The sequence below is a fragment of the Macrobrachium rosenbergii genome, chromosome 36 (assembly GCF_040412425.1).
Source record: "Macrobrachium rosenbergii isolate ZJJX-2024 chromosome 36, ASM4041242v1, whole genome shotgun sequence".
Classification (NCBI taxonomy): domain Eukaryota; kingdom Metazoa; phylum Arthropoda; class Malacostraca; order Decapoda; family Palaemonidae; genus Macrobrachium; species Macrobrachium rosenbergii.
Window position 1 is genome coordinate 6226689 of NC_089776.1, and position 12313 is coordinate 6239001.

General features: G+C 37.4%; 1 protein-coding gene across 3 annotated transcripts; it reads right to left on the reverse strand.

Annotated features, from left to right (window-relative positions):
* Positions 1-829: 829 nt before the first annotated feature.
* LOC136856574 (uncharacterized) lies at positions 830-12280 on the reverse strand. 3 transcript variants are annotated; one of them, XM_067134441.1, is made up of 7 exons: positions 12146-12280; positions 5690-5906; positions 3535-3793; positions 2687-2808; positions 1796-1923; positions 1565-1683; positions 830-1225 (listed from the first exon to the last, which is right to left on the reverse strand). In XM_067134441.1, the coding sequence occupies exons 3-7, from the start codon at positions 3559-3561 to the stop codon at positions 1013-1015; spliced, it is 609 nt and encodes a 202-aa protein (XP_066990542.1). In that variant the 5' UTR covers positions 3562-3793; positions 5690-5906; positions 12146-12280; the 3' UTR covers positions 830-1012. The 3 variants fall into 3 exon arrangements, with proteins under 3 accessions (XP_066990542.1, XP_066990543.1, XP_066990544.1); XM_067134442.1 differs by lacking the exon at positions 12146-12280 and adding an exon at positions 6512-6627; XM_067134443.1 differs by lacking the exon at positions 12146-12280 and adding an exon at positions 6501-6571.
* Between the last annotated feature and the right edge of the window lie 33 nt (positions 12281-12313).

Below are 12313 nucleotides of genomic sequence, written 5' to 3' on the forward strand. Positions count from 1 at the left end.
CAAAGCATCATCAACAGAGTGCAGAATCACAAATGACAAAAATTGAGGATTTAGTATCCATATGTAGGCCTAATGATATGAAGTGCAAAGTACATATAAAAATGATCAGCTTACATATAGTGGCGGTAATTGTTGAATCGTGAAATGATAAGTTATACAGCAATTAAGTGCTCCTTTTTTTTCTTTTGATTATAGACCTATATAATTCAAATCTAAAAGTTACATAGGCAAAGTATTACTCTTTTATGTCACAATGTTTATAGAGTTCTGTTCGGTTAACTTATTCGTTTGAATACAAGCTCTGGGATATGAATAAAGCTGTTTTCCTTTATGGAAAATGTAGGCCTATGCGAAGGACGGAAGTGCAAGATTTGTTTTCAATCTAAGTTAAATATTTAAGTAAATTCATCTGTTTTCATTTATGAAAAAATTTAGGCCAATACGAAGAACAGAAGTGCAAAATTTTTCTCTCCTCCGGGTAAAATACTTTGGCAAATTTTTAAAAGGCCTATGCAGAGAACATAAGTGCAAGATTTCCCTTTTTTCTCTCTCTAAGTTAAATATTTTAGCGTATTCATAAAAAAAAAATTAGGCCTATGAGAAGCACAGACGTGCAACATTTTTTCCTCTCCTCTAGGTAAAATACTTTAGCAAATTCGTCTAAAAAAATTCAGGCCTATGGGAATACTTTAGCAAATTCGTCTCAACAAAAATTAGGCCTATGGGAAGCATAGACAACATTTTTTTTCTCCCTCTAGGTAAAATACTTTAGGTAAAATACTTTATGGGAAATTCAACATTTTTCTCAGCAAAATTTTAGGTCTCAACAAAAATTTAGGCCTATGGAAAACACAGAAATGCAAGATTTTTTGCTCTCCTCTAAGTAAAAAACTGTAGAAAATTCGTCTAAAAAAATTTAGGCCTATACGAAGGAGAGAAACGCAAGACTCGTCTCAACATTCAAACATCGTACGAAAACTCATTGCAACAAAGACCAACATCAACATCTCGATTAGGCAAAAGATTCCTCCGCCACTTGATTGTAGGAGGGTGGGGGCGACCCAGAGCGCTCCCTCCTTCCAGGATTCGGTCCAGAAGGTGGCCCAGAGGGGACTGAAGACAGAGAATCCGAGGCTTCAGACTGGATGATCGTCTGCTGGTCGCTTCCGTAGGCTCGCTCTCCCCAGCGTGGGAGGTACAGGACGAAAGGTGCGTGGTTCTTTGGCTGTTGGGAAGAAAGTAATAATAATAATAATAATAATAATAATAATAATAATAATAATAATAATAATAATAATAATAATAATAGCTTTTCTTTAGACTAAGCCATTATAACGTTGTCATATTCTTAATAAACTGTCACAAATTTTGGCCTAAATATTTGAGTGTCAGCTACGCTACATACCAGGAACTTCCATGATATCATATTTACCTTTATATTTACCATAAATATTCTGCAATAACCACTTTCAGAAAAAACTGTCTAAAATTAGATTTACATTTTATACTCATACCAATATGAAATACTGACAGATTTTGTTAATATTTCATCAAGGCATCTTACCTTGGGGGGGCACGCCCCCCGGGCAGCTAGGGCAGTGCTGATCAAACACACAACAGCCGAAGCCAGACATGGCAGAGAAGCTATCAGGGACACCACATCCACTACGTAGAGTCTTACAACTGGAAACAAGTTAAAGAAGCAGATTAATCTCTCTATCTCTCTCTCTCTCTCTCTCTGTGTATACACACACACACACATATATGTATACATACATACTGCAGAACTCCCTACCTGAAGCATGGTCCGGTCGGTGGAAGGTTGAAACGCAAGCGACTGTCATCTGTCCAGAGAACAGGTACCCAGCCGCTGCCAAGCACACTAGGCACACCAGACCAGAGAGCCAGGCATGACCCACTACCCTGCAACACATTGATAAGGGGGTCACAGGTTTCAAAGGAAGTTTATTGTTATTATGCAGCCTATCGCAGTCACTAAATTTCAAACCTACTCCAAAACTCTCAGAGCCTTAGAACAAGGTATTGAGTCATTTTCATCTATTCATTAATTTATCAATGAATTTTCTTCTTTTTAATGAGTGAGATCTCTTCTTTCTCTATTTCCCTTTGCATTCTCTTACTTCCTAATGAGCACCATATTCTTTGGAAGCTTGAATTTCAAGTCAGTGGCCCCTTTGGTGGGCTTGTTCCATATGAATAGGGTTCACCTTATGAATAATAATAATAATAATAATAATAATAATAATAATAATAATAATAATAATAATAATAATAATAATAATAATAATAATAATAATATACTTCTGGAACCTCTCTTACTTTCACCTTTTTGTGGATTTCACGCATTAAGAGTGACTTAACTCTCAGCAAAAGACTTGCAAATTCTGATTTAGTCTCTAGTTTCCAGTACAGGATATTCTGTGACAGTATACAAATCTGCATGCAAAAGGAATAGGTCAGATTAATATCCCTTTTCAATACTTCTGTACTGTATTCAAATATTCAAAATTACTCATAGGAGTCATTGCAAGAATGAAAATTTAGGCGTCAGCACATAAGAGGAACACTTCAATAAATGCATAAATGAACAGTGCAAAGGATAAGGATAAAATGGCAATGAATCTGAAGATCAAAATCTACTCAGAATTCTAAAGACACAACTTACAGGGAATGTCTGAATTTCTGCGAGGTATGAAGACCCAACACAGCCTGAGCCAAGACCAGAATGGCCACCCACAGTCCGCCCATGATCACGACAGGGCGGCAGAGGCAGCCTGCGATCACTAGCTGAATAAAAAAGAAAAAAATTTTCTGTTTCAGTGACATGCATTGTCTAAAACAAAGACATTGGTTCGAAGTCACCTGGAAAAGATGGATGGTTAACAACAGTTTAACTTGTCTAGTGAAGTAATCAGACCGGTAAGGCAATGAATATGAGTTATACCTTTAAAGTAGATTGTTGCTAAAGTATTTTGCTGCTATTTGATGACTTTGCATCTCACTCTCTTACCAGAAAGGGTAGCTTTTTATTTTTAGGGGCCTAAAATTTTTTTGAGAGCTGTGCAAGCATTCTCTGTCCTTTTCGTACAAGAAAGTACTCCAGTTTTTGTACAGGAAAGTACACCAGTTTTTGTAAAAGGATGTACTCCAGTTTTTGCACAAGAAAGTACAGCAGTTTTTGTAAAAGGATGTACTCCAGTTTTTGTATAAGATAGTACTTCAGTTTTTGTACAAGAAAGTACACCAGTTTTTGTACAAGAAAGTAATCCAGTTTTTGTACAAGAAAGTACACCAGTTTTTGTAAAAGGATGTACTCCAGTTTTTGTATAAGACAGTACTTCAGTTTTTGCTCAAGAAAGTACTTCAGTTTTTGCTCAAGAAATTTCTACTTCAGTTTTGTACAAGAAAATACCCCATGAGTTTCATTTGCATCACGTTTTAAATTGAATCTTCAAGAGTAAAACTGAAAACAAAACACATCCTAGAGACTGAGACCATAATCTGACCTCTCACCTGCGAGAGAAACAAGATGGAGGACATGATGAGGTTGACCTTGGATAGCTGACGCGCACTCTTGGAAGAATAGCTCTCATTCTCGAGGTCCGAGGCACTGACCACTCTGATAGGCCTGTCGTCCCCCCCACGAAGGAATCGTAAAAGGGCGGAGATACTGAAGATGCGGGTGAAGTGGACTGGGGATGAAACGATGGATGTACTCGAGAGGATAAGGAGGAACCACGTCGAGGGAGACGGTTGCCTCTGAAGCTCTCCTCTGTGGAGGAAAAGAATAAAATTATTATTATTTTTCAGAAGAAGAAGAACCTAATTCATATGGAATAAGCCCACCAAAGGGGCCACTGACTTGAAATTCAAGCTTCCAAAGAACATTATGTGTTCATTAGATAGATGTAACAGGTGTTATTATTATTATTATTATTATTATTATTATTATTATTAATATTATTATTATTATTATTAAAGATTATGGTTGTTCATTAGAAAGATTCCTAGGGAATTATGATCCTCTTATTATTATTATCATTATTATTATCTTATTATTAGTTGCTAGAGACTCTTCTCTCTCTCTCTCTCTCTCTCTCTCTCTCTCTTGGTAAGGGTTTCCCCAGTAGTCCACTATTTTTGGTCCCTGCTTGAAATAGTTGTCTAGTGAGACTATATGAGATTGAAGAGAAAAGTTTAGGTCAAAGATTGAAAAAATCCATTTTGCCTCTCTAGACCTATGCAATGAATTACATTCGCCTAGGGGTTATCAAACTGTAGTGGGTCTTAGCCACGATAGAAAACTGTATGAGGCTCGCAATCTCATCCCTGAAAGCCTCGCCAGACCCGGAAGGCTCGATAATAAGAGATAAGAATCAAGCGGAGGTCGCCTCTTCCGCAATCACGTTCCCGCCACACCCTTTGGAACTTGTCAAATATTCATTCCTCTTTGTTCAACCTAGCGCCACTCTGGTCCATTTATGCCGTTTTAAATAAAAAAATTACATCCATGACACATATCTCTGGGAGGGAGGGGTGGCAGGGAGGGACTGTCTGAGTAGGGGGAGGGGGGGGTGAGAAAAGTGCTGTGTGGATCATAAAACCTGTTTATTGCGCTGGTTTCAACTCTGTGCTCACACGTACCTTGATATAATGATTTTATTTGTTTGCATTTGCTCCTAGAATTGTATAAATGAATACACACACGCACACACACACACACACACACACACACACACACACATATATATATATATATATATATATATATATATATATATATATATATATATATATATATATATATAATATATATATACAAGGTTTTCAGGGTCGTTATCTAGGACTAATACTTCTTGGGGGTCATTATCTTTATGATATTTGCAGTCTTTTGTTTATGTTTTTATGGTAATCCCCAACGGGCTTGTACTAAACACGCCGATACATACATACCAAGGGTTAAAACCCGTGGGGTCACTCTCTATAGAAAGATCTAAGTCCCAAATGTGATAATAGCTTAAAGGAAAGTGTTACCGTCTTGCATTCCCTGCATTTTCGTTTTTTTTTTATCGGTAACTTTTTCGGGGGTGCGATTGTACAGGCTAGGTATTCAGGCTAATCCTTATGCCATTTAGACTGCAATGCCAATTCAGAATTTAAGTTAATATCGATACTAAGGGTTTTCGCTTACAGAATCGGGTAGTCCTACAGTTAAGGGATCCAAAGTCACTGCATTACGTCAAGTCAAGAAGATCAGCACACAGTTATCAAATATTTATTGAATTATGGAAAACAATGCAAAAATGAGCAGTTTATCTGCTTACAGAAGCAGAGATTGTGAAAAAAAGGGACTAAAGGGGGAATGTAAATAAAGAAAAAAATCGTAAATCTCTCCTTCTGTGAGCAGATAAACTGATAATTTTTTTCAGATTTGTCAGAAAGTGGCTACTGAAGAGCAAGTTTTTAGCAAATATACTTCTGTTTGCAGATCTGGCGAAATAAGAAACCGAAAATAGGAAAGAAATCTTAAACAAATATACACAAGGGAGCAGTGAATTTGGACCCCCTAAACTGTAAAATTACCCAGAACAGACCGTGCCAACTTATCGACAAAAATGACAAATGAAAGTGCAAAGGTCAGAGGTCAGATCGAAAAAAAAACCCTTACCTTTGGAATTCATGACTGTAGACCAACAGGCGCAGGTCTGAAGAAAGCGAAGAAGTTTGAAGGACTTCTCAGCCAGACAGTCATCAGATTTTTGGGTTCTTCAAAAAGGGCTTTTTCACTCGAAGAAGTAAGATGGACGTTATTTTGCCTCCTGGGGTAGCGTGATCAGCGTCGTAGCAGCCATGGGAACACCGAGGGAATGAGAGAGAACAGGAGCCTGAAACGAAAATTGGTTGGCGTTGGAGTTTTTCTCGTAACTTGTACTTCTTTTCAGAGCAGGATGATTTTAAGCTTTTATACACTGAGGTTATTTTATTATTTATTATTATTATTCTAACATTTAACAGACACAACCTTGTTGTAACATTTAACAGAAACAAACATGTTGTAACATTTAACAGATACAAACTTGTTATAATATTTAACAGATAGAAACTTCTTGTAACATCTAACAGACACAAACTTCTTGTAACATTTAACAGACACAAACTTGTTATAATATTTAACAGACAGAAACTTCTTGTAACATCTAACAGACGCAAACTTCTTGTAACATTTAACAGACACAAACTTAATGTTGTAACATTTATCAGACACAAATTTGTTGTAACATTTAACAGACACAAACTTCTTGTAACATTTAACAGACACAAACTACTTGTAACATTTAACAGACACAAACTTCTTGTAACATTTAACAGACACAAACTTCTTGTAACATCTAACAGACACAAACTTCTTGTAACATTTAACAGACACAAACTTCTTGTAACATCTAACAGACACAAACTTGTTGTAACACTTAACTGACACAAACTCAACTGTTCACGAAAATGGCGAGGACAAACTTCCAAATGGAAGCGAGTGTCAACGGCGCGCCTGTCCGAATAATACTGACGGAGATTAAAAAAAAAAAGTAGTTCCGGTCGGGTGGGTGTCTATGGGTTCCCGTTTCCGTTTGACCCACCATCATGAAATATTGCTTTGACTGACGTTTACCTTCGTTTAGATGATAAAATTTTGTTTTTGGTTGTTGCTTGTGTTTGTAAGTCAACTCTCAAGAAAGATTCGAGACGACTCGAAAAGCAGAGTTGTAAGAATTATTATTATTCAGAAGGTGGATCCTTTCATATGGAACAAGTCCACCAAAGGGGCCACTGACTTGAAATTCTTCAAGCTTCCAAAGAATATAGTGATTAATCTATTTATTATTATTATTATTATTATTATTATTATTCAGAAGATGAACCCTATGTATATGGAACAAGCCCACCACCAAAGGGGCCACTGACTTGAAATTCTTCAAGCTTCCAAAGAATATTATGGTGTTCATTAGAAAGAAATAACAGAAGGTAATGGGAAATACAGAGAGAGAGATCAGTTATTAGAAAAATCAACAAATAAATAAATATATAAATAAAAATGTAAGTAAATTATCAAAATACAAATTGAACTGTATTAAGGTAGCAATGCATTGCATCTTCGACTGAACTTCTGAAGAAGTTCCAATTGCCCGACTTCCTCAGTAGGGAGACTGTTCCACAGTCCAGTGGTGTGAGAGGAATAAAGGACCTCTGGAATTTTGGAGAAGGGGGTGATGTGGACAGGACCTACCCTCTTCGAATGGTGCACCTGTGATCAGGCATTCTGGCTGCAGGCTGATTTCCGTTACTCTGACATCGACTGTGAACGCGGCCTTGCCCGAGGGAAGATGGGAGCCAATTGACCTTCGTTTATTCATGCGCGTCTCGTCCACTCAGGCCAACTCGGATGGCTTTGCTGTCACATAAATGGGAAATTCTGTCCTCCAGTCCTTATAGATGGATAGAATATAGCATTTAGGCCAAAGGCCAAGCGCTGGGACCTATGATGATGAGGTCATTCGGCGCTGAAACGGAAATTGAGAGAAAAGAAGGTTTGAAAGGTGTAACAGGAGGAAAATCTTTGGTAGCTGCGCTATGAATCAATTGTTAGGAAAGGCTTCAGGAAAGTAAGATGGAAGAGAGAGAATATTAACGGAGGTACAGTAAAAGGAATGAAAGGGGTTGTACTGACGGCACTAACCCCCTACGGGGTGTCGCATTTTTATCTCTGTCCCTCCTTTTATGTAGTTGTATTTTATCCTTTCAGTGTCTATATCCCTCCTTTTATATAGATACAGTTTATCCCTTCAGTATCTCCATCCCTCCTTTTATAGAGTCATATTTAATCCTGTAAGTATCTCTGTCCCTCCTTTTATATACCTGCATTTTATCCCTTCAATATTTCCATCCCTCCTTTTATATAGCAATATTTTATCTCTTCGGTTACACCTCTGTCCCTCCTTTTATATGGTCACATTTTGTCCTTTCAGTATCTCTCTCCCTCCTTTTATATAGTCAGATTTTATCATTTCAGTATCTCTGTCCCTCCTTTTATGTAGTCGTATTTTATCCTTTCAGTATGTCTGTCCCTCCTTTTATTTGGCCATATTTTATTCTTTCAGTATCCCTGTCCCTCCTTTTATATAGCTCGTAATTCATCCATGCAGTATCTCTATCCCTCCTTTTATATTTTATCCCTTCAGTATTTTTTATCATTTCAATATCTGTCCCTCCTTTTATGTAGTCGTATTTTATCCTTTCAGTATGTCTGTCCCTCCTTTTATTTGGCCCTATTTTATTCTTTCAGTATCTCTGTCCCTCCTTTTATATAGCTATAATTCATCCATTCAGTATCTCTGTTCCTCCCTTTATATTTTATCCCTTCAGTATCTCCACATTTTATCATTTCAGTATCTGTCCCTCCTTTTATGTGGTCGTATTTTATCCTATCAGTATCTCTGTCCCTCCTTTTATTTGGCCATATTTTATTCTTTCAGTATCTCTGTCCCTCCTTTTATATAGCTACAATTCATCCATTCAGTATCTCTATTCCTCCCTTTATATTTTATCCCTTCAGTATCTCTGTCCCTCCTTTTATGTAGTCGTATTTTATCCTGTCAGTATCTCTGTCCCTCCTTTTATATAACCATATTTTATCCTGTCAGTATCTCTGTCCCTCCTTTTATATAACCATATTTTATCCTGTTAGAATCTCTGTCCCTCCTTTTATATAACCATATTTTATCCCGTCAGTATCTCTGTCCCTCCTTTTATATAACCATATTTTATCCTGTCAATATCTCTGGCAGCAACATCCATATAAATTACTATTTTACCTTCCTTTTCTCTCTCCTTCCCTCCCTCCCTCCATTTATCGGCGCCCTTTGCCCCTTCACGTTCCATGACGAACCACCCACCGGCGACGATGACCTGCGATTTAGGTGGTGTCCTTCCCTCCCACCCCTGACCGGATATGGCCGCATTCACCCATCATGGCCGACGCCCTTTAAAATTCCCCTTTCCGTGTGGTCTATATTTACATTCACTTGCAACACCACCCGCTTCCCTGCATTTAAATGGGCGTGGACGGGAGGTTGTTTGGGCGGGGGAGGGGGGGAGCCGCCCGTTGGTGATATTATTTTTTTTAATTATTATGAATTAGTTATTTTTGTATATTACAAAGGGTTACAGCGATCTCTTGTATATAGAATGTCTCTAATCTCCTTCTACACTGTCGCTTTTAACACTCAAATACGTTCTTATTTGCAGACAGAGAAATATAAATCAGGGCTGTGCTCAGACTTTTGATCTAGAGAGAGAGAGAGAGAGAGAGAGAGAGAGAGAGAGAGAGAGAGAGAGAGAGAGAGAGAGAGAGAGAGAGTAATATTATCGTGAATATACAGGACAGTACTTTCACGGCTTCCGTCACTGACATATAATAGTATTTTCCAAATCACTCCGAGAGGTATGGCTAATGCAGTGGACATACGCATATGTATAGACATTCAAATTAATATATTAACGCTTAGACGTGTTCAAAATATCATTACACGCTGTAAACACACGCATGTGATTTTTTGAAATTACCAGCACACACACGACGTTTGGTCTGTGTTCCGTATTGTTTGATCATGTGTTGACTTCTGTTCTCAAAAAGAATATCAGGCAATAATATCTGAAATAGGTTTTTAAAATCTTTATGGTTTTATGCAAATGACTGACAGCAATTTGAATGACGTGAATGCAAACTCGAGAATACAGCAATTCATAAAAAAAGTGTTTCTTTAAATTCCGCTTTGTACTAGAATGAGTAAACAGTCTATATTTTTTATTAATAAATTGAACAAACCTACAAGGAATAATCATAATCAGAATGCTATTCTTCTTGCATTTTAATACATTTGTTTTGTCTGTTTATTCATTCAATTTTTTTCCTTTTTTAATATTTTGCCTTTACCTCCTCTTACTTCTTCCTAATGAACACCATATTCTTTGGAAGCTTGAATTTCAATTCAATGGCGCCTGTGGTGGGTCTGTTCCATACGAGTAGAACTAATAAAAATAATAATAATAATAAAATAATGGTACTACTACTACTACTGATAATAATAATAATAATAATAATAATAATAATAATAATAATAATAATAATAATAAATTATGATTAATATCCAAACAGCTATTAACAAGCAGATTCACCAGCTTAAGTTTAGCATTTGCAATTTTGTTTTCAAACTCACCTATTTGTGCAGTGATAATCTACTACACACAAGTGAAATTCACGTGAGATAAAAGTTATTTTTGCATCTGTTTTGAAGCATTTAGGCCTATTCCTGGATTAATTCTTTAAGTGACATTACATTCCTAGTCACATTTCAGTAAAAAAAACCTTTTTCAAACTTTATTTTTTTGTTAGTCAGATTATGAAGAATTACTGCCTTGATATATTTTGGATACCTGAATGAAACTGTGTTGATTATTATTGATACTTTCAATTGCTCTGTTAGGCAGACTGCATTAGGCAAGATATTTCCTGTTTGAATGTGAGTCTTCATATTTTGCTGATAAATGCAATGCACGTAAGGATGTCGATCTATGGGCTTCCGAGTTACCCTTCATGTGAGATGTTCTCTGGTTAATCAAATAGAATAGAATATACAATTTAGTAAATTCAGTCCTGCCATGAAAGCAGTCATTGTACACACGAGTGGAGCATGCCTTTGGTGGATCTGTTTGTGAAAAGCCTAACGCACGAGCTTTCCTTTTCCTAAAGATAAACGTGATGGTATAGCCTTGGAATGACCCTGGTCTTTGCACCTTTCCCCCATTTGGCTGCATCAGTCAGGTATATGAGATTTAGGATAGCTCCCCCAAAGGTGCAGCACAAGAGGTTTATAATGGCCATGCTTAGTAGCAGACAGATCTATGAGTTTCCCAACTTGAGAGAAGCTTCTCAAATAACCACACTTAGGGATTCCACACCAACCTGAACATCCTTCTTGGTATGCCTGGAGGTCATTCAATAAGGACTCAGAGGGTTTTTCTGAGGCAGCTGCAGCCACCACAAGAGGAGCTGGTTTTACAGTAATATGGTGGAAAACGACACTGATCTCGGTACTTCCACTTCATTGTTTTATCTTATTATTGTTACTCTAATGCAGGAAGCTGTTTGTTTCTGCCATCATGTTACACAGATCTACTCTATTACAGGTGTTTCAACTTCATGGGTTCAACATGGGCTTTTCAGTGTAGGTAAGAGAAGGTTCAGCCAGCACTCTGTAAAAATGCTCCCTCTGAGTTGCTCAAACCTTCTAATTGGGATTTCTCCCTGGGTGATCTCACACTGAAGATAGTCACTGTACGATGTCTGCATCTTCATAATAGGTCATCAAGAATCGTGCACTGTCTGGCAAGACCTCTCATGGTACAGGTTGTTAGTCATTTGCTCCCAGTTTTGTAGTAAAATGGCTAGTAGCCAGGATTGATCCACTACATTGTTCTACTTCCCCTCCTTGTCTTCTGCCACCAATAATGAAGAGAACATTTCATTCTGTCAACTGAAGGTTACCTGAAGGAAGCCATTGATTTGAGATGCAAAATCACCAGTTTAGTCTTCTCTAGATCAAAAAAGGAAGAAACAGTCACCCAAGGATACAGTCTCATTTTTTTGCTTAACAACTGATTTTGTGCACCTACAATTATGTGAATGTTCGTGAAACTGACAGGTTTGTTAGAGAAGGTTCCACTCTCTCATAACTCAATTTTACTTCTCATTCAAGGGACAAAATCTTACAGGGTTACTGACAAGTATGTCTCATGTTGATGGTATTCATACTAACTTTTCAAATCTGAAATGTCTACTTGATGTGAGTACTGTACTTTGCTTAACAAACCATGGGTTTTGACCTTTATATGTGCACACTTATGAGCCACCAAAACTTTGGTTCCTATCTCATTCCAATCTTCTCATGCTCTACTAGATCCTACAAGCTTCTCACCTAAATCATTCAGACACATCTATGATCAAATTGGGTTGTGATGGAACAAACTACGGCAAGTTTTTATAACATACAAGAGGTTTTGTCTTACATACCATTCTCTCATGTTGTAAGTTCCCTTCTCCCATCTCAACAAGGCTTGCCGGCTCACATACAACTTACATGAAAAAGTGAGGAAGGGGACTGAGACAAGTGAGAATCCTGACAGTGTATGCATAGTGAGGCTGCTTTCTTTCTGACAGACAAAAGACTTTGAACCTGGA

What these genes read in the sequence shown, in the direction of transcription:
- LOC136856574 (XM_067134441.1), bottom strand. Translation starts at nt 3,561, where the DNA reads ATGTCCTCCATCTTGTTTCTCTCGCAG. An exon ending in CCATCTTGTTTCTCTCGCAG is followed by an intron (nt 2,809 to 3,534) that starts GTGAGAGGTCAG and finishes TTTTTTATTCAG; the next exon opens with CTAGTGATCGCAGGCTGCCT. An exon ending in CCGACCGGACCATGCTTCAG is followed by an intron (nt 1,684 to 1,795) that starts GTAGGGAGTTCT and finishes ACTTGTTTCCAG; the next exon opens with TTGTAAGACTCTACGTAGTG.